The sequence below is a fragment of the Paroedura picta genome, chromosome 14 (genome assembly GCF_049243985.1).
Source record: "Paroedura picta isolate Pp20150507F chromosome 14, Ppicta_v3.0, whole genome shotgun sequence".
Classification (NCBI taxonomy): Eukaryota; Metazoa; Chordata; class Lepidosauria; order Squamata; family Gekkonidae; genus Paroedura; species Paroedura picta.
This window is the reverse complement of record NC_135382.1, coordinates 31329692-31351001: the sequence shown is the minus strand read 5'-3', so window position 1 is coordinate 31351001 and position 21310 is coordinate 31329692. Positions and strand designations below refer to the sequence as shown.

The window sequence follows — 21310 nt, the reverse complement described above, 5'->3', positions numbered from 1 at the left end:
CCATGAAGCTCATTGGGTGACTTTGGGGCCATTGCCTTCTAAGCCTAACCTACCTTTCATATTGTGAAGATAGAAACGGGGGAAGGAATAACCACATATGCCTCCCTGTTCTTAGTGAAGGAACACAGGATTGTGAAAAATACACTCTGATTCCTCATCTGTACAATGGGAACAGTACAAATCTCATAGGACCGATGTGTCAATACAGCCCATTGTAAAACACCCTGAAAATTAAAAGCACTATGTAATACAAGTGTTAATGAATTTGCTATAAATAACTAATTAACAATCATAAACCACAAACAGTGCATTGGAGAAAGGAGAAAAAAATTCTGTCTTCCTCCTAATCGTTTTGTTTAGGCTGCGAAATCTGTTTTGCTCTCGGGCTGCATCCCAAGGCCCAGACAGCCCTCTCCGTGCTACCTTCTCCCCTTTCTGATCTCGCAGAGAAGGGGAGCTCCACTCCTGCATCCTGAACTGACTCTCGATAACGGGATGTAAAATCAACAGCAAGCCCCAAAAGGGGTCTCTTCCTCCCAGGATGAATGGAACGCAGATGGCAGACAAAACCGGAAGTGACGACGGAACAAAGACGGAAGGACAAAACAATGAAGGCATCATCCAGCGGAAGTTTTCACGGCGAGGTGAGAGGGAGCAGACCGAGGGCAACGTGCGAGGATAGCCTGGGGCCTCCTCACCAAAGGTAGTACACAACGTAGTTGCCGTAACTACCTAGGAGAGCCAGAAAGCAAATGCAGATGGCGAACATGGAGCTGAAGCTCAGCCCAGCATCCTTGGTGAAGATCGCCAGCGTGATCTCACAGTTGCGGCCGGCGTAGCCGTCGGGGCAGTGGCATCGGAACTTGCTTGCGGACTGGGAGACGCACGTGCCAAAATTGCAGGGTCTCTGAGCGCACGCTGTGTAAATGCAATGCCGGCCGGTGGCGTTCTCCACCAGCATGTGTCCCGGAGGGCAACTGAAAGACACAAATAAAAATTAAGGGATTAAACGCTGAACCACCAAGCTGTTGGCTGATCCAAAATTTTGGAGTGTCCTAATCCCCAGTGACTTGCACCTCGTCATTTAGCTGGAGAAAGAGCCGGTTCCGGCATAATGCACTGGAAAAGATTTCGCTAACGGCAGTGTCATTCAGCAACGATGGGTACTTGGCCAACGAAAGCATGTTCTGTGGCACCCTTTTAAGAAACTGCCTTATACTGAATCAGACCCCTGGCCTTTCAAAGCCAGTATTGCGGACTGGCTCTCCAGGGTCTTGGGCAGAGGGCTTTTGCGTGATTGACTGCCAGATCTTTTAACTGGAGAGACCGGGGGTTGAACCTGGGACTTCCTGCATGCCAAGCGGATGCTCTACCACCGAGCCACAGCCCCGCAGGAAAATGGGCTGATTCCACACAAGGGGTTCTTTCCTTGTAGTCATGTTGCTGCTGAGACTGCCAGCACAAGCAATCCCTTTTTTTTTTCACCCCCATGAGATTTCCCTTTCACACCTGCAGACTAACATGGCTACCTTCTCAAAATAACCTCTGGAAGAATGCAAAATTGCACCCTTAAAAAAAGAAAACCCGTATCTTTGTATAGCACAGCTCCGGAACAACACAATACTTGAAAACTTTGCTAATCCTGATTGCGGGAAGGTACCAGGTGCCCTTTGTGTTCATCCACATTGAAAAGATTAATTAGCCCCTGGATGCTTAGGGGAAGAGATCAGAGCAGTTCGAGAACTTTTCAAATGCTAATCAGGAGAGCAGAGGGGAAAAATTGCCATTTGCATTGTCCTAATGTAATAACAGTGGTACACCTTTGTTCTGACCCCACAAACACACACACACACACACACACACACACACACAGTCTGTGTTGTCAGGGCCAGCAAGGGCACCAAAGCAATTCACTCTGAAATTGCAGAGGGGGGAGGAGAAAAGGTCTTTCACTGACACAGAAGGCATATCTTCTCTTCTGGACCCATGAAAATGATTTGTCCCAACAACATCATGTCAGGAAACAGGACCCAAATTGGGTTGGCCAATCCTGGGGTTGCAGTGCATGCTGGGATACTGGGGGGGGGGGTTCAGTTGCTTTTACCTTCTTTGGAAGAGGGGATTGGGGGAGAGGCTGCAGCTGTAAGGATCCGATGTAACAAGACCGTTTGGGGAGACACCAAGGAATCCAGGATAGTGTATGAGCTGAAAATAGTCACGGAGGGAATCCCAAACAGACCCCCGGAAGAACAGAGACCATACAAGGATGACCCCTTGTGGGATAACAGCCATTCCATCAGGTGGGGGCCCCAATGGAGAAGGCACGTCTACAGACCGTTGGTGATTCTGCCCATTTGGAGGCTGGCACCGGCGAGGAAGATCGATGGTCCCCCTGTGAGTAGTAGACCAAGTAATCTTGACCTCCCTCGTTGCCCCTCCAGTAGTGGGGATGGGGGGAGGGGGTTCCGCCATGTGATTTTATGTCTTTTCATGGGGGTTTTAATGGGTTTTTTAACGGGCACTGTAACCCACCAGGAGCCAGCTTTGGAAGTGGCGGGACATAAATCGAACAACAACTACAACAATAATAATAATTGTTAAAGCCCTGATCAGGGGAGCAAAGCTCTCGGAGCAGTACACAGGGGAGAGGCGGTCTCACATGGATGAGGGTTCAAGGCCATGAAGGACTTTGAATAGGATAGAGTGGTAAGGCAGCAAATATGCAATCTGAAACTCTGCCCATGAGGTTGGGAGTTCGATCTCAGCAGCCGGCTCAAGGTTGACTCAGCCTTCCATCCTTCCAAGGTCGGTAAAATGAGGACCCAGCTTGCTGGGGGGTAAACGGTAATGACTGGGAAAGGGAATTGGAAACCACCCCGTATTGAGTCTGCCATGAAAACGCTGGAGGACGTCACCCCAAGGGTCAGACATGACCTGGTGCTTGCACAGGGGATACCTTTACCTTTACCTTGAACGGAGCCCAGGAACTGATGGGCATCCAGAGAAGAACCTGCAGGATGGCGGAAGCGGTGGGAGGAAAGCTGCCTGAGTGGTAAGTGAGCATCCAGAGACAGAAGGCTTACCTGCACTCGTACATCATCCACAAATCGATACATATGAACTGCTGGCTGCAGGGGCTGCTCTTGCATGCATCTGAAAGGCAGCCTTTTCCCACTCCTCGGGCGCTCAACACCAGCTCCTTAGGGTAAGCGTCTAGCGGCAGCTCATGGTTATTGAACCTGACATCCTTCATGCATCCTGGAGCAGGACACAAAAAAGAGGGTGAAAGCTCTAGACCCAGAATTATTTTCAAAACGGGTGCCACAGTGTTGTAAGGCTGAGCACAGGTTGTTTTCCACAAAGGATGCAAGCCAGAGAGCTGATTTGCACTGGCGCACAAACAATGCAAGGGTTTTGATTATGCTTTGGGAGAAACGGATTTCAAGACACCAGTGTGCTATAGTGGTTAAGAGTGGCAGCTTCTGATGTGACAAAATTTGATCCCCCCGCTCCTCTGCATCCAGCCTCTGTTTAAAAATTTCCAAAGATGGAGAACCCACCACCTCCCGAGGAAGCCTGTTCCACTGAGAAACCGCTCTAACTGTCAGGAACATCTTCCGGATGTTTAGATGGAATTTCTTTGGAATTAATTTCATCCCATTGGTTCTGGTCTGTCTCTCCGGGGCAAGAGAGAACAACTCTGCTCCATCCTCTATATGGCACCCTTTTAAATATTTGAAGATGGTTATCAAATCCCCTCTCAGTCGTCTCCTCTCCACTAAACAGACCAAGCTCCCCCAACCTTTCTCCATACGTCTTGGTCTCCAGACCCCCCACCATCTTTGTTGCCCTCCTCTGGACACGCTCCAGTTTGTCTACATCCCTCTTCAATTGTGGTGCCCAAAACTGAACACAGTCCTCCAAGCGAGGCCGAACCAGAGCAGAGTAAAGCAAAGTTTGAAAAACAAATGGTTATTCCAAAGTGTGACCCTCCCTCCACCTGTCATCTGAAGCAGTTCGGTCTGCCACCTTAGCCACCCAACCTTCTCATTCCCTACATGAACCTGGCTTAAAGTGCCGGGAAGGGCATTTTTCAGAGAAGTAACCTTTCCCCCCTTTTTACCTTGGAAACTGTGGTTCTGACTGACAGGATATGTGTTGCCAACCACCAAGCTGCTCGGGTCAACACTGATCTCTTTGTCAATGCCGTCTGCCTTCAGGATTTCTCTCTTCCCGCCTCCTCCGTCCAGGCGAAGAACGAACTCGTTGTCATTTCTCTCCAGGGAGATATGATGCCACTCACCGTTATCGAGCCGGTAGGAAGGCAGGCTAACTGCAGCCACTCCGTCTCCCAGGTTATAGGAGACCGTTAACAGTCCCTGGGCCACCTTGAAGAAATCCAGGAATCCGCGTCAATCAGTCTGTGCAGCCCACAATAATCTGGCTGAGGCCACAGAGGAAAGGGAGGGCAACGCGACAACTCAACACATTCAACCCCAAACTGCCCACTTGGGCAGACAAGAGGATCAGACTCCAGATGGCCAGAGAAATGTGACGACCTTATTTAGCATATTTATGCCCCACCACCAGGTCCAAGTGGCCCTCTGGGCAGTTTAATGACAACCAAAAGAGTAAATGTCTCATGAAGGAATACAGAATGTCCAGAAATCGAACACATTGCCAGAGGATTTTGGACACGGCACAGGGCAGTACTGGAAATTACTAATGGAGCGCAGTGAAGGCAAACAGACGCTTAGCAGACTGTCCGGTTAGCACCACCTCTGCGTACTGTCTGGGCCAAATATACAGACGGTGACCGACCACTTGCTGACATGTGACGCTGCCATTTACTGAGTCAGGCAACTGTCTGTCCAGTCAGCATTGTCCGCTCTGGCTGGCAGGAGCTCTACAGGGTCTGTTTTGCATCAATTGCAACCCGATTCTATTAACTGGAGATGCCAGGGACTGAACTGGGGACCGTCTGCATGCAAGCAGATACTCTGCCATTGAGCCACACCCTTTGTCATATCTCCTTCACCATGACATGGGCCGATGATGCATATCAACTGGAGATGCATGCAAAAAAAATCGTTCATGCTTTCATGCACATGCCTCCTCCAGAAACATCACCGATATTTCTGAAAAAATGTTTCCTTCAGTCCAACTCTATTTAATACAGACAAACATGCTGCAGTGGGAGACAGGCAGACACCGTGCCAAGGCCCTGTGACAGCATGCAAGGAATGATGCTGGGCTGTCACTGACCATCCCTCCTCCTTCACCTGCAGCACGATGTGCTCATCCTGGTCCTGGGATGACATGCTCATGACGATCCCGTCGGGCTGCCGCGTCCTCACCATCGCTTCGGCCAGGGTCTGTCGTGCGGGTACGGCGGCCGGGAGCTGGTAACGAATGTAACTCCCTGGCCCAAAGGAATATTCCTCAGCAACTAGGGCAATCAAAACAAGGCAGTTTGTTTAAAATACCTTTTTTTTTCCCCTTGCAGGGAAAAATAAATATATTGTGGTATATACACACAGGAGACTCCACTAGGACTACGCTGCCGTGGCCGCTTGTAATCAAAAACCGGCCTGCTTGCCTTGGGCAAGTAAAAATGTCACTGCCGTCCTCAGGTGGCCAGTGACGGCGTCTTCTCTGCTCTAAGCAAATTCTCAGGAGTGGCAGAGAGAGAAAGAATGTGTAAATGCTGGCGGCGAAGCTGAATTTCTCATAGGGAGTAGCCCAGCCATTCTCCACTTTTCTGGTGTTGAGAAGCCCCTGAAACATTCTTCAGGCTTCGAGAAGCCCCAGAAGTGGCACAACCTTGCAAAATATGGTTGGGAAACAAAGCTGTGGACACGCCCACCTCAGGCCACTCCCCTTCCCGTCCTCTCAGGCCCATCATTGGACATCGGGGTATCAACATGACCATATATGGTCATATCATCCAATAAAAGTTTATCGAAACTTTTAAAAATATATAAAAATATATAAAATTACAGATCCGCCCAAACCACTGTGCGTCAGTGTGAGTTAATCAACGTTTCTAGTATTCTAGTGTTCCACAATGTTTATCACTATCATTATTTTGTTGTCATCCTTACTGTTGTTACCACATCACTATAAACTGAGTTCATTGTATCGTTCCCGTTTCATGTAAACCGCCCTGAGCCTTTGGGGAGGGCGGTATATAAATAAACTAAAACTTAAAACTTAAAACTTAAAACTTAAAACTTAAAACTTAAAACTTAAAACTTAAAACTTAAAACTTAAAACTTAAAACTTAAAACTTAAAACTTAAAACTTAAAACTTAAAACTTAAAACTTAAAACTTAAAACTTAAAACTTAAAACTTAAAACTTAAAACTTAAAACTTAAAACTTAAAACTTAAAACTTAAAACTTAAAACTTAAAACTTAAAACCTAAACCTAAAACTAACCTAAAATAAAATAAAATAAAATAAGCCCCAGGGTTTCATGAAACTCTGGTCCAAGCTAACACCAGCCCAGGAAAAAAACAAATTGGAATCATCCACAGCATCTGCTTCTGCATGCTATGGCTGCTGCCTCCGTGGTCCCCCGCCCCCCCAGCAACAATTATTTTCAAGGCTGCCCTTGCAGCTCAGAAAAACGTAAGCAGCCTCAATAGTTCTACAACGCATAAGGATGTACTTCACCTTGATCACACCTATGGCCGTGGTACCCCGGCAAGCAAAAGCAGGTAAATGAGCTCCAGTCGCCGAGGCATCGGCCGTGAGCCCCACAGGGAGAGGTGCCCTCCTTTTCACAGCTGCCATCTGCCCAGGCGCAGCCAGGAGAGCTGTTCAGAAATTCTGCTGGCGATCCAAGGTCGTACACCTTCAAGAGACAGCAAGAAGGAAGAATCATAGCTGACAGCAAAAGGGAGCTTCAAAAACAGACTTATCATGATTGACTTGGGGGTGGGGAGGTAGAGGAATGGTTGCGCCCTGATCACCATCTATCATTTTTCCTGCATAAAAACAAACAAACAAACAGACCCGGCCCCTAAGTGATGCACAGACGTGCCCCTGGCCCGCACAGTGACAGCTCGTCACTTACCTGAGTGTCCAAAACGAGGTTGCGAATGCAGCCGGTGAAATGCTTGTGCTGCAACTGGGGGTAGGCATAGGGGATCGATTCTTTCACACCGCCCAGTTGGAGGACCTGGTTCAAGTTCAAGTACCTTCAAAAACACAGAGGTGCTAAATAAGAGATGAATGTTTAGTTGGCACACCAGGCTACTAAAAACAGCACTGGAAAGGCAGAGCAGCTACCGCTGCGAAATCTTCAAAAGCAACTCCAGAGGTGTAGCCGCATCAGTGGGCAGCGTTAAAAATAAAACAGGGGTCTCTGGCCACCCGAAAGCCTCTTTATTCCAGCATACGCTTTTGTGTTCTAGAGCCCGTTCGTCGTATAGACGTTGTATGCTCCAGGAGCAATCCTAAACATGCTTACTCAGAAGTAACTCCCTTATTAGTCAATAGGGCTTACTCCCAGGAATTTATCCTTAAGACTGCAGCCTATGAGTGGACTCTAGTTCACAAAAGCTTATACCAAAATAATATTCTCATTAGTCTTTAAGGAGCTGTATCATTTTTCCTAAGGAAGCTCTAATTTCATTGCAAAGATGGGCCAGATTCTATGACTGCATGATTCTATTCTGCATAATTCTACAGAAGTGGAAGAAGCCATCTGTCAGCTAGGTACAACAAAATCCTCCTGATACATGCATGTACAACCACAACCCTTCCAAATTTGGAAAGTTCACTTACCTATTTGCTTGTGGGACGAATCCCACAACCTCACAGTTTGTCCGGTCTTCTGTCGATAGCCAGTCCCCGACTCCTTCCACCTCTGACACAATTGCGGCCTTGCACTGGTCCAAAGTGAATCGAACACCCTGGACAAAGGCACAGAAGTCCAATGAATAACATACACAAATGATGAGACAGAGGAACTAGGCATAGGTGAGGGAAATGGGAAAGACTGCTGAAAACAACAAACGGCAAAAGGTTTGAGCTGAGACAACCTCTCCAGGGGGACTACCTAGCTCCTCAACATGAGCTGAGACAACCTCTCCAGGGGTCTACCTGGCTCCTCAACTTGCACTGAGGCAACCTCTCCAGGGGGACTACCTAGCTCCTCACCTTGCACTGAGACAACCTCTCCAAGGGGACTAGCTCCTCAACATGAGCTGAGACAACCTCTCCAGGGGGACTACCTAGCTCCTCACCATGAGCTGAGACAATCTCTCCAGTGGAGCCACCAAGCTACTTTCAGCTATGGGCTGTTTTGTGTTCCATATGGGGTGCGCACCACTACATCATGCTTATTTATTTAAAACATATTTATACTGTCTCTGCCCAAAATTCAGGGCCCGTAAAGCAGCAATTACAATTGTATTTTAAAACGTATCTATATTAAAAGCACCAATTAAACAAAATACATGACAATTAGGCATATAAACAAACACATGACATAAAATACGGTGATTGTGGGTCCAGGACAAAACCATGATCATCCACTCAGGGGGACACAGACCTGCGAGCTGCTTCTCACTTCAAGGCGATGCCACCTCCTGTCCGTCACGTTCACGTAGCTAGGCAGATGCAGCTCCACCGGGCCCAAGCCATAGTTTAATTTCAGGACCGGAATGCCACAGGAAACCTCTAGAGATGATTGTGAAAGAAAAAGTGCAGGGTCAGACTTTGCTTTAGGGCTGCCTTTCACCCAAACTTGGGAATCCCCCTAAAAAAAAAGAGAGTGAACATTAGACGGCAAAAGATATAACTGGCAAGGGAGGAATCAGGAAAGTGTTCACACGACTGAATGTCATCTCATAGAGTTTGCATCCTTCTCTGCACCCAGGCCAGGGTGTACTCAGAGGTGTGAGTTAAAGGTCTCTTAGCCATAGGTCAGGCTTCTGGTCAGCCAGTGGAGACAGACGATCTGCTCAATCCTTAGAAGCCTCTCCTTTCCTTGTCCTGCTTTCCCCCCCTGTGTGTACTGTTAGCCACTTTGGGTCCTCCCTCCCGCCCCTGAGAAAAGCTGACTAGAAAACTGCTAAATAAATAACATACATAAATATCACAACATACAATACACACTGGGATAGGTGAAAAAACTGTGAAGGGGAGAGGGAGAGGGAGAGGGAGAGGGAGAGGGAGAGGGAGAGGGAGAGGGAGAGGGAGAGGGAGAGGGAGAGGGAGAGGGAGAGGGAGAGGGAGGGGAGGGGAGGGGAGGGGAGGGGAGGGGAGGGGAGGGGAGGGGAGAGGAGAGGAGAGGAGAGGAGAGGAGAGGAGAGGAGAGGAGAGGAGAGGAGAGGAGAGGAGAGGAGAGGAGAGGAGAGGAGAGGAGAGGAGAGGAGAGGAGAGGAGAGGAGAGGAGAGGAGAGGAGAGGAGAGGAGAGGAGAGGAGAGGGTTTTCCATCCTTGTTTCCTGCCATCTTCACCCGTGCTCACCCTTTCTAAGGAGCCTATTCTGAGGATACCTGCAGCGCACTGTTTGCTCCATAAAGAAGTGGAGGTAGCAGGACGTGACTCAGCTGCTCCGAAACTATCAGCTCAGTCAAAGAGACTCTGGTTGTGCTGACTGTCCACAAAACTCACTCCCGGGATCCAAGCCTGGAGAAACCTACGCCTAGCACTTTCCAGCTTGAACAGCCCTCACATCAGATTAAGGCAGCGATCCTTGTGAGCGTGTTCCGCTCTCCATCCTGGCCCTTGAGCTGCTGTCAGGGACTTCCGCTGCTCTCGTTCCCTAAGTGCAAGATGTCCCAGTCATACTGACAAACCTGCTCCCGTCCCCCTCTAAAACCACCACAGGCTGTGCTCGGTGGAAGGCCCTAGGGGGGTTGGGTGGAAGTTCACTTCGGAAGATGCCCTCGAGCGCCTCTTGCTCAAGGCCAGTTTTCACTGCTGCCATGAGATACTTTACGCTGCGGCAAGAAAGTTCCTGTTTTGCAGTAAGTTAGAAACAAAACTGGGGAGTTTTCTGCTGGTGGAAGCAATGACAGTCACCAACGCAGAAGGCTTTAGAAGCGGGTTAGATAGACAGACGCCTGGAGGAGAGGTCTGAAAATGGGGAGTAAAAGATGAGTAAAGAGAACCTCCATGTCGAGAGGCAGTAAACCTCTGATACCTCTGAGAGTCAACTTGGTGTAGTGGTTAAGAGCGGCAGCCTCTGATCTGCAGAGCCAGGTTTGATTTCCCGCTCCTCTTCCATATGCAGCCAGCTGGGTGACCTTGGGCTATTCAAAATCCTGGTTAGAGCTGTTCTTGCAGAGCAGTTCTGTCAGAGCTCTCTCAGCCCCACCTACCTCACTGGAAACCAGTGGGGAGAGGAAGGGAAGGTGATTGTAAGTGGATTTGAGACTCCTTTGGGTAGTGAAGAGTGGAGCATAAAAAACTCTTCTTCCAGTTCTAGGAGACAACATCTGGGGAGGCCTTGACCCTGCAGGTTTTCCACTGGAAGTGACATCACATCATTCTAATTTCACTTCCTGGGGAAGGAGATCGTGGGCACCAGCTGCAGGGGTCCTTCCACCAGCCATTGCTGACCTCACCCATCCAACCTAATTTCCTGCAGGAAGCTTTCACCAATGGGTCCCAGAGCTCAAATAGATAGGCGATTTCATATAATATAAAATTAAATTCCATCACAATCTACGCATTTTATATCACACTGTGCTGGAAGTAGGAGGAAGCACCTTGCGACAGTTATTTTTCATGCAATTTCCCCTGCATTTACAGTGGAACTGAACAACTCAAAATAGTTTTTTTTCCCCCTTCCTTTTTTTTTTTTAAGTACTTTTGGGGAGTGTTCGCAGAAGAGAGCCTGGGGAGAGAAAAGCTTTTTAGAAGACAACTTTCTGTTTTCACCGTGCCACATAAAAATAACATGCAAGTAGGACTTCATTAATCATGTAATACCTGCCTCCAAAGTATTTGAAAATCTTGAAGCAATAGATGCTTCCCACTGGGATCTTTCTGATAGAACTGGCTGCTTTGTTTTCTCTTTGATTATACTAGCTCTAAGGACAACTCGAGACACTCCATCCGGAAGGCACCAAAGCTACCCACCAAGAATAGGATGCACATTCGCTGTTCTCTCTCTCTCTCTCTCTCTTTTTAAGCACTGCCATAACAGTGAGACTAAGGACCTGCACTGGTACCATTCCAAGCTAACAATGCCCAATTTGGCACCGAGAAAAACCCAAACTTTGTATCAAGGGAATCCCGGTAATAAGGCTACATTATGCAAATCCAAGGCCAAAGAATGTAAATTTCCACAACTTTCTCCATGTGTGTTGCAAGAATAGTTTAGTTCTTCAGAAACGCCCCTAGAGAATGAAGCTCATATATAAAAAATCAATTTTAATTATGTGGAACTTATACAGCGTGGATTCTGCAAAAAAAAAATGCAGAACTTCAGTGTAGATCTACATTTTAGAGAACAGTGTAGATCTACATTTTAGAGAACAGTGTAGATCTACATTTTAGAGAACTTTTAGAGAAGGCCAGAAGACTGGAGAAGCGCAGCGGCTAAGGGTGGTTTGGCATCTTGTGTTCGGCATATACCATACCTATTGCAATGAAGTACTCTGAATTCCCAGGCCCATTCTCCGACAAAGGACCATTGTATAGCAGAAGCCCGTTGGGGACATCGGTAACAAACTCCAGGGACAAGAAGTTCTCAAAACAAGGTCTGATGGGACGGAACCACGCGTAGCCATCTCCGTGGAAGCTGTGCTTAGTCTGCTGGCAGTCCGGCCCGTGGAATGAAGCCAAGCACTGGCACCTGGAGCAAAACACGAGAGAGAACTAAGCAGCGTTCAAAACGAGCTTTTTAAATGCAATGAAAACTCAACCTCTTTAGAGAGGCACATGGGTCACTTTACTTGACGGCACGATAGTTGGAATTGAAACTTAAAAACGTAGAAAGCGTAGGAGGTCTTCCTCACCTGTAACCATGCAGCATGTCAACGCAAGTCCCTCCATTGAGACAAGGGTTGTGGGCGTAGGAGCTACATGGCCGATGGACTCTCTCTCTGGCTGCGCACGTGCAGATAGCATGGACGCTGGTTGTTATGGAGGCAAGCGAGACACTTCCTGTGTCCGTCACAGTGGGGATGTCACTCACCGTGATGTAGTTGGCACAGCCGCCGCTCCCGCTACAGTCTGTCTTGTGGCATTCATCCACATCAATCTGAGAAATGTTGACTCCTAAAGCCAACTGGATCTAGAGGGAAAATGCAGTCGGGCAAAACAACCCAAACGCTGCTTAGCAAAGACCTTTCAGATCCCCAACCCATGCTCTACTTGTCCTAAGTCCTCCGTAATTCTGAGGAAGTATTACAGTGAGCAATACCAACGCTCTCTTCATATCTGACCCAGATTTCCTCATGTGGAGCAGTGGAGAACATCAGAAGAGCCCTGCTGGACCAGGCCAAAGGCCCACCCAGTCCAGCCTTCTGTTCACAGAGTGCCCAACCACCCGCCTCCAGGAAAACCCCAAGCAGGATTACTGCAACAGCGTGCCCCCACCCATTCTCCTCAGCGACCGATACAAATAGACACTCAGAGGGAGCAGATGTCTACCATGACTAGCAGGCATTTTAACTAATGGGCAAAAAGGAAAAACTCCCAATAAGGCTCTCTTCATTTAAAACTGCACATGGCAACAGATTAACGATGCTACAGTAATTATCTGCAAATGGATGGCCCTGCCTACTCTGGAAACTCCCTTGGGGAATGCTGGCCGTGGTCTTTTGATAGCACAATATCCCATGATGAATGGAGGTAGCCGGCGACCACAAATCGGATGCCGCCGCTGCCAAAGAAGGTGGAAAGAAAGCTGTATGGCCACATTGGTCCGTGCACAATCGGCACAGTGACTTTTATTAAGACCAAAATGACACAAGATTGACAGCTCGCACAGTGTTCTGAGTCAACCTGGTTCGTCCAAACGAACAGAGTAATCCTGAACAGAGTTACACCCTTCTAAATCTACTGAAGTCGATGGGTTTACGAGGATATAACTCTGCATAGGACTGCACCGAAAGAGCGCTCGTTTGATTTCTATCCCATTTAAGGTGTCAGATGTCTCGTGCTTTGACCTGCCCTGCAAACACAAAAGACACCAACCTACATTGTTCAGTACACCTCTCCCGCATAGCCTCTGTCCTTTGGCTTCTGCGTGCACCTCGTTCACTGCACATGCAGCATGACACCAAGCAAAGAGCAAACGTTCTGCAAGAAATCATTTGCAAAGCCAGACAGCTCACAAAGACTCAAGGAAGGAGGGGGGAGCGCTGTGCTTGGCAAGGGAAGGGAGAAACCTTGAAAGATCTCTAAGCCTGCAGTCACCAGGGACACATATTCTTTCCCAAAGCCAAAATGGATGTTCAGTCAGGCCTAGGCGCTATAAGCAAAACCCATTTAAGTAATTCCCTACTGCCCTACCTCCTGTCTCAAATAACTGTCCCAGAAGAGAGGGGAAGACTGTACATCCCTAGAACTCTATTTCTGACGGTTCACAAGACAGCAATGCACAAAACATCTCTCCTGAACCGAAACAATCCACTGACTTCAGTTAAGATTTCGCGGGATCAAAGTAGTTGCCTTTGGCATTCTCGAAAGCACCTGTATGCAACCGATGTCACACCAACCCAATTTGACAGCAAGGGTGACCCCCTCACCTTATTCTTAAAAGCGGCCATCTGGCCGTGCAATTTCTCCGGCCTGTAATAGGAAGAGCCGTCCTGAACTGCGAGCCTCACATCTGTCCATCTCCCGTCTACATCCATCACACTAAACACAAGGACGTTGTCACGGGGGACCGAGAGGATTCCCGCTAGGAGGTCCTTCAACTTGTCATGCCTGCTTTCTTCAAGCTCATCTTTCCCGATGAACTCTTCCACAGTCACATCTGATACGGAGAAACGTTTTGAGAGAAAAAGCAAGAACCGCCATGAACGTCTGGAGAGCCAAGCAATTAACCGCTGTTCATTCGAACTTAGCTCAAGCAGCCATTTCACACACTCGTGGGTTGTGGAAAGCGCCAAGTCACAGCTCGCCTATGGTAGCCCTGTAGGGTTTTCAAGGCCAGGTGGTCTGGCATTGCCACCTTCTGCATGCCACCCTTGGAATGAGGGGGGGGGGGGTCCTTGCTTCCAAGTGTCTATCAAGGTCAACCCTGCTTAGCTTACAAGATCTGACAACATTGGGCTAATCAGGGCCATGTCTCAGTTTATATGATGGTGTGAGGTTGTGGGTGTGCCCTCTGGGAGGGTAGGGCCTTCAGCTGTGATGTTGATGGAAGAGTCAGACAATGACCGATGAAGGTTCACCTCTTCGAGTTCGCCAGACTTTATTTCAAGGGCTGAGGCGGGCACAGAGGGCAATAAGGAAGGGGCTCCCGTATCTCAACCACCACAGCTCTGGTGCTATGAGCCCCACAAATCCTTAAACCAGGCTGGCTCTCAGCCTCATTTCCACACTCCTATTCTTATCATGTCTTTTTAAAAGCCCTAAATGATAATAACTAAGTATACATTCAGCCAAACCCCACACTGGAAGGGAATGCCAGGCAGTTGAAGGAAATCTGTGCCAGGCAGCAGAGCTGTGTCATTCGGCCCCTTGACAATCCCTCTTAAATTTAATTCTAAGAGTTAAATGTAAGAGTTCTCCAAGTACGGCAACAATCATGCAGAACTGAGGGGTGAAACTAACCTGCCAGGCGTAGCGTCGCGGAGTTCCAAATAGCCTCATTTCCCAGATCTGTGACATGTATCTGCACAGTTGCCGTAACGTCAGGCCAGATTCCATCTGACACCCTGATTTTCATCTCATATGTTCCCTGAGGAGCATGATCCACCATTACCAGAGAGCCAGTCCTCTGATTCAGCCTGAAAGATCTAGAAGCGTAATGCAAACACGCACACGCACACACACACATATACACACCAAATCAATAAAAGCCTCGTGAACTAAATGCTTCACCCCCCCCCCCCCAAAAAAAAACAAGGTTATATTTCAGCATGTGTCAAACCTTTTTTGCTTTGGATAATATTCTTGAGAGGCAGCGTGCTGTAAAGGCTACAGTGTCGGATTAAGATTTGGGTTCAAATAACCACAATTCCACTGGGGAAGGCACTGGCAAACCACCCCGTATTGAGTCTGCCATGAAAACGCTAGAGGGCGTCACTCCAAGGGTCAGACATGACTCGGTGCTTGCACAGGGGATACCTTTACCTTTTTTAACCACAATTCCATAAAGCCTGCTGGGGGGGGGGGGGGGGGCTTGGACCAGTCAGTCTTTCACACAGCCTAACCAAATTCACAAGCCTGTTTTGGCGATGGAATGAGAAAGATCCCAATTCACTGGACTCTGAGCTCATCGGGAGAAGGGTGGGATAAAAATTCACTGGACTGACGGGACAGCCACAAGGTCTCCTTAACATGCAAGAAAGATTAAAATGCAAAGATGCCATTTTCTCTCCGCAGTTTACCAAGGGCCAGCTACCATTGTTAGGAAAAAGTCTCTTAATTCCTCTTAGCTCATTCCCCACCTGCCCACCCACCCCCAAAATTCACCAATCCATTTCTATCCCACTTTTAAGGAAGCTGAAGCCAGTTTCAAATCAATTCTGTTTGGATCAAAGAGAAGACAGGCAAGGAAGGAGGTTCTGGGGAAAAATGAATATTTCACTCTGGAGATGCTCAGAGGCAATCTTCAATCTTCAATCTTCCCAAATTGAAATGAAAGGGAAATCCCTCTTTTAAGAGAGAGAAAAAGAGAGTAAAAGGAATCAAGGGTTATACCTAAAATTGACTTTCAGGGAAAAAGGAATCTTCTCTCCTAACAATGCTCGTGTTTTCTCAGGGAGAAACACGACCATCGACGAAAAGAAGCTATATTTTCATGGTGAATCTCAGTATAGTGCACGGGAATAATACATGATCTGCCCTCCTAGATGCTGTCTTTCACTGGGAAAGCAACCATAAATTCTGCATTCCCAGCCCCTCAAACACAACACAAGCATCTGCAAGATGTCCAGCCATTCTTGTTTGCCTTTGAGTGACAGTGCCTTCAGGGCTTGGGCCGCAATTGTGCTTGCCATGAGGATATGGTGTTACATTGGCTGACCACAAGAGACGCAAATGTACAAATAGGTGGGCGAATGACCCTGGGCTCAGTTTGGTTAAACAAGAGTTATTCTGTCAAAAGGAAAAAAAAAAACCAATCTCAATCCTGAGCTTTCCAGTCCTGAAGTCATGTCATGAAGGCGACAGCAAACAGATGACTAGGACTCTGGGAAAGGAACTACATTTCCCAGGGTGCACCTGATATCCCAGATGCTGTCAGAATGACTTTCAGGAGCCAGGAAAGGCAGAGAGGAGACTCTGTTTTGTCCTGTTCGTCAGCTAGTTCTATTACCAGTTGGAGCGCAGAAAGTAGCTCCAGACGTCCCATAAATCAGGGACGGGAAGAAGGAACAGGGAGGTTCTAAGTTTGGATATGCACCAGAGCAGGGGTAGTCAAACTGCGGTCCTCCAGATGTCCATGGTCTACAATTCCCAGGAGCCCTTGCCAGCATTCGCCGGCGAATGCTGGCAAGGGCTCCTGGGAATTGTAGTCCATGGACATCTGGAGGGCCGCAGTTTGACTACCCCTGCACTAGAGCCTTCAAACTCAGAGCTGTAACAGTGTCTGACAATGAAATCCCTATTTTGAACCCACTGAATGGCAGGACAAAGTCCCTATGAATAACACCATTGTATTGTTAACACCTGAACATCTGTGCCTGTGATTCTTGATTGGGCCACAGAAGACGGCCTAGTGGGCATTACTGGAATTCTGAGAGTAATTTGGGACCAATTCAAAATGGCTGCCAGAGGTGCTGGGTCCCATCACGAAGATGCTGGGAGGTGGGCCAAAAGGGTGGGTGTCCAAACGGAGTATCCAATCACTGAGGCAGCTGATTGCAAAAAGTTGAGGACAGAAAGGTTGGGGGAGATTCCTGGATTCGTCTTCAGCTATCGCTGCTCCAATGAGGTGGCAGAAAACCAGAAATGGCTCTTTGTTTTGATAAAGAAATGCTTTGGGGAAGATGCAGGTGGTCATTAAGAAACACAGTAGCAAGCACCATGGAACCCAAAGGGCAGTATGTTGGGCATCACCGGCTTATGGCTCCCCATGCCATGTACTCAAGTGTTTAAGGACCCATCATGCCCCTTTACCAAGTGGTACTCATGTGAAATGTGAAGCCACTACAAGACTGGCATCCTATATCAGCTCTACTTCACAGCTTTGGTAACCGCAAGCTAGATATTCAGCTTCACCCCCTAAATGCATGATGTAATAATGAAGATGATGATGCGCTTGTGGCACCACAGCAACGGATCGCAACTCTTCCCAACAAAACAACAAACCCCAAACGCAACTTTAGGAGACTGTGCGAAACAACAATCCCAGCTTTGCGCCTCTAACACACTCACAAAGAAGCATAAGAAAATAATTACAGGAGCATAAATATTAAATATTACTGAGCTTGACACAAATACAATCCTCACTTGTGCATTTTTCCTTCAGAGACAAATGTTTTATTGTCCCAGTCATCCGGGTCTGGAGCAAACACTTCCCCAAGCTCTGTTGTTGACCATTTTCCTGTTGAGATAAATTATAATAAATCTGCATTAATTTTTCCCCCACCCCTTGACGAACTTTCTATTCCTCAGCGTTTATTGCCGCATTTTATCATTTTTATTGCCGCCTGGCTTTCAGGAAGGTTATGATCCAAGACATTTCAAGTAATGCAATAGCATACAGGCTGATCTTTCATGTAAGTGTGGCAACAAGGCTAGACTACAAATGTGACACGCGGGGATTCAGCCAACTCTTCTTTGAGAAACAGATTTCGGTACCAAGTTAGCCCCAACGCTGATCTTCACCCAACACATGGTGAATAAACACAGATAACGCTGCTGTTATGATAATAATAATGAATAGAATTAGAGTGTCTCCAGGAGAAGACATCATGCTGATTGGCCCTGAAGCCCTTGGAGTAGTGCCTACACATCTCAAGAAACAGTTGGACATTTTGGCCACTGACCAAATAACACCAGCTCCTGAAGACAGTGTGGCTTGGGACAACAAGAATCACGTGAAGATAAATCCACAGTTCCCAAGAACTTCGACAGACCTCAAACTGCAGAACACCCTTGACCAGACACATAGGTGACTGCAACAATTCATCATCATCAAAAAACTAAGGCTGCTTCCACACAAAGGTTTTGGTTGGGCATCCAAACCAGAGCAAGAGCCTGCTGGGACGTCACCATGCTGGTCCCTAATTATATTGTTTCTGTGTTTCCCCCCACTTTGCTGCCATATTCCCAAAACTTGGTACATTGAGGTGGGAAGCCATGTTGGTCTGAAACTTTGGCTTGGTGCAAAGTATGAATTTTTGGGGAGGATTGCAGCCAAAGCTTTGCAAGCTATAAAGATGGGAAGGTGCATATTTCTATCAGCTTGGTGTAGTGGTTAAGAGCGCCGACTTCTAATCTGGCAAGATGGATTTGATTCCCTGCTCCTCCTCCACATGCAGCCAGCTGGGTGACCTTGGGCTTGCCCTAGGACTGATAAAGCTGTTCTGACGGAGCAGGAATATCAGGGCTCTCTCAGCCTCCCCAACCTCACAGGGTGTCTGTTTTGGGGAGAGGAAAGAGAAGGCGATTGTAATCCATGTTGAGGCTCCTTTGGGTAGAGAAAAGCACCATACAAGAACCAACTCTTCTTCTTCTATCCATCCCAGCAGCATTTTCCTACTCCCTGTCTTCCATAGCCCCCATACCATACCCTACATCACCAGAGAGTTCTTTCAGGCTTTGAAGAGTAATCTCCCAGATCCTAATCTGATACTTGAACCATGACACCACGCTACAAAACACACTCTCTCTCTAGCACCAACAGAGTCTCCGTATTACCTACCCTGGTGCATGTAAACAAAGATTTCCTTATGGCCAGCTTCATGGCTGTTATCGTTTTCATCGCCAATTGTGATAGTCAAAGTGTTTGTAGCGCTTGCTGACGGGCTCCCACTATCCGTTATGATAATGGGCAGATAGAAAACCTTCTGTTTCTCTCTATCAAAGGACCTCAGAGCAGTAACCGTTGCTGTATTATTCCCATTGTCAGTAACGGAGAAATCCAAAGCATACGGATAACCTGGCGGCACAGAAAACATAAACGGCGGCCCATTGTCGTTGCTGTCTGGATCGAAAGCCCTAAGAAGGTTCGACGTGGGGGTCATGTACACCAGCTGAGGTCCTGGTGTATTTTCCCAGACCACAGGCATGTACAAGGCCTCAAACCCTGGGCCATTGTCATTAACGTCTAGTAAGTCGATCAATATTGTAACACTTCCTGTTCGGGCAGGAAGCCCCTGATCAGAGGCTTGTACGATTAAGCTATATTCCTGTGTGACCTCCCAATCCAATACTTTTGCCACCATCACATGACCTTCTGGGTCGACTGCGAACTGCCCAGTAGGATCTGAATCCAACTTGATGGAATACCGAATATTCCCATTTGACCCCGAATCCTCGTCGATCGCGGTTACCGTGGCGATGGTGGTGCCCACAGGTGTGTTTTCAAAGAACGGGCTCAGCTGGACAAACTGGGAACTGAAAACGGGACTGTGGTCGTTGCAGTCCTCGACTTCGATCAAGCAAAAGGCGACGCTGTAAAAATCCAGGTCCTCCACTCGGATGGTGAGGTTATATTGTCTTTCGTGGGTCTGCTCGTAATCCAGGCTCTTTTTCAGCCTGATGCTCGCGTGCTGGTCTCCTTTATGGCCTTCAATGTAAAATTTCTGTTCTGGATCTCCCCCAATAATGCTGAATGTTAAGTCAGCATTCTCCCCACTATCTCCATCCACCGCCACCACTTCCACGACCTCCGAGTCGACAGCGCTGGTTTCCGGGATTACGGCATGCCAGATATCCTGTGTGAAGCTGGGAATGTGATCATTTACGTCCACAACCCAGATGGTGGCAGTCCCCGTGCCAGCCAATCCTCCTCCATCTTTGGCTTCTACAGCAAGGAAGTATTTCTCGGCCTTCTCTCTGTCCAACGTTCCTCCTGCTACGTAGATGTTGCCAGTTGCGGGATTGATTTCAAACAAATCTTCATCAAACTCGTTTTTCACATTCTCAATTAGACGGTAAGTCAGAATGGCATTGAGACCTACATTGGAGTCATCCAGGTCTACAGCTGTCATCTCCATCACCAACGTGTTGTCTGGAGAATTCTCAAAGACGCTCCCATTGCAATCACTGGGCATACAAGTGAACATTGGGGCGTTATCGTTGATATCCCAGACATTTATGACCACATCTGCAAATCCAGTAAGCCCCTCCCCTCCTTCATCAGTTGCCAACACGACAAATCGCCAAAGGGCTCTCTCTTCCCGATCTAACACCTTCTGGGAATAGATGCTGCCGGTGTTCTCATCTATGGCAAAGACATCATCTGCTCCATGTCCGTGTAAGGAATACCTTATGTCGCCTCCATCCAGGTGACTATCAGGATCATTAGCTGCAACCTAGAGAGAGTGAAATTAAAAAAGGAACAGCCTGTAACCACAGAATATTCAATTATAAGTGCCTGTAATAGGATGGAAGGAACTGTCCTCTGCAACCTGCAGTCACAAACCAATGCCCCTGGAATGCAGAGGCATCTTATATGCCGCTTTTCTCTACCAGGAGTCTCAAAGTTGCTTACAGTCGCCCAACAGAACTTTCTTTCCCCAGCATAGAGCTACAGTCATGCTGATCCTCCACTCCTTTAGAGATAGTTATTGGGCAGAAGTAGATAATACTTAATAATAATAATAAAGTGATGTTAAGTCACACCCATTTGTTGAGACCATGGGGTTCCCAAGACAGAGGCGGACTTCCTTGGTGATCTCCCAAACCAAGTACTAACCCAGGCTGACCCCACTTAAATTGGAGGACAAGGAAGAGAAGGAAGTGCTGTTTTTTCATACCTCCATTTTTCACTATCCAAAGAATCCCCAAAGTGGCTTATAAACTCCTTCCCCTTCCTCTCCCCACAACAGACACCCTGTGAGGTAGGTGGGGCTGACAGAGCTTTGTGGGAACAGCTCCAAGAGAACTGTGACTAGCCCAAGGTCACCCAGCCGGCTGCATGTGAAGGATGACTGGGGAATCAAACCCGATTCTCCAGATTTGAGTCCGCTGCTCTTTAACCCCTGCAACACAAT

General features: G+C 47.7%; 1 protein-coding gene across 2 annotated transcripts in view; it reads right to left on the bottom strand.

The window, feature by feature from the left end:
• The window catches only part of LOC143823587 (neural-cadherin-like), an 86617-nt gene that overhangs the window by 11669 nt on the left and 53638 nt on the right, over window positions 1-21310 (bottom strand). Inside the window, exons 18-32 of one of the 2 annotated variants that reach the window (XM_077310057.1) lie at window positions 20583-20629; window positions 19015-20360; window positions 17598-17691; window positions 14754-14938; window positions 13721-13950; window positions 11984-12261; window positions 11606-11820; window positions 8563-8690; window positions 7794-7921; window positions 7081-7204; window positions 6678-6858; window positions 5283-5449; window positions 4124-4388; window positions 3084-3258; window positions 733-977 (exon numbers count right to left, since the gene is read on the bottom strand). In XM_077310057.1, coding sequence (XP_077166172.1) covers window positions 733-977; window positions 3084-3258; window positions 4124-4388; window positions 5283-5449; window positions 6678-6858; window positions 7081-7204; window positions 7794-7921; window positions 8563-8690; window positions 11606-11820; window positions 11984-12261; window positions 13721-13950; window positions 14754-14938; window positions 17598-17691; window positions 19015-20360; window positions 20583-20629 — 3808 coding nt within the window. Of the gene's footprint in view, window positions 1-732; window positions 978-3083; window positions 3259-4123; window positions 4389-5282; window positions 5450-6677; window positions 6859-7080; window positions 7205-7793; window positions 7922-8562; window positions 8691-11605; window positions 11821-11983; window positions 12262-13720; window positions 13951-14753; window positions 14939-17597; window positions 17692-19014; window positions 20630-21310 lie in introns of both variants that reach the window. The other variant, XM_077310055.1, reaches the window with a different exon arrangement.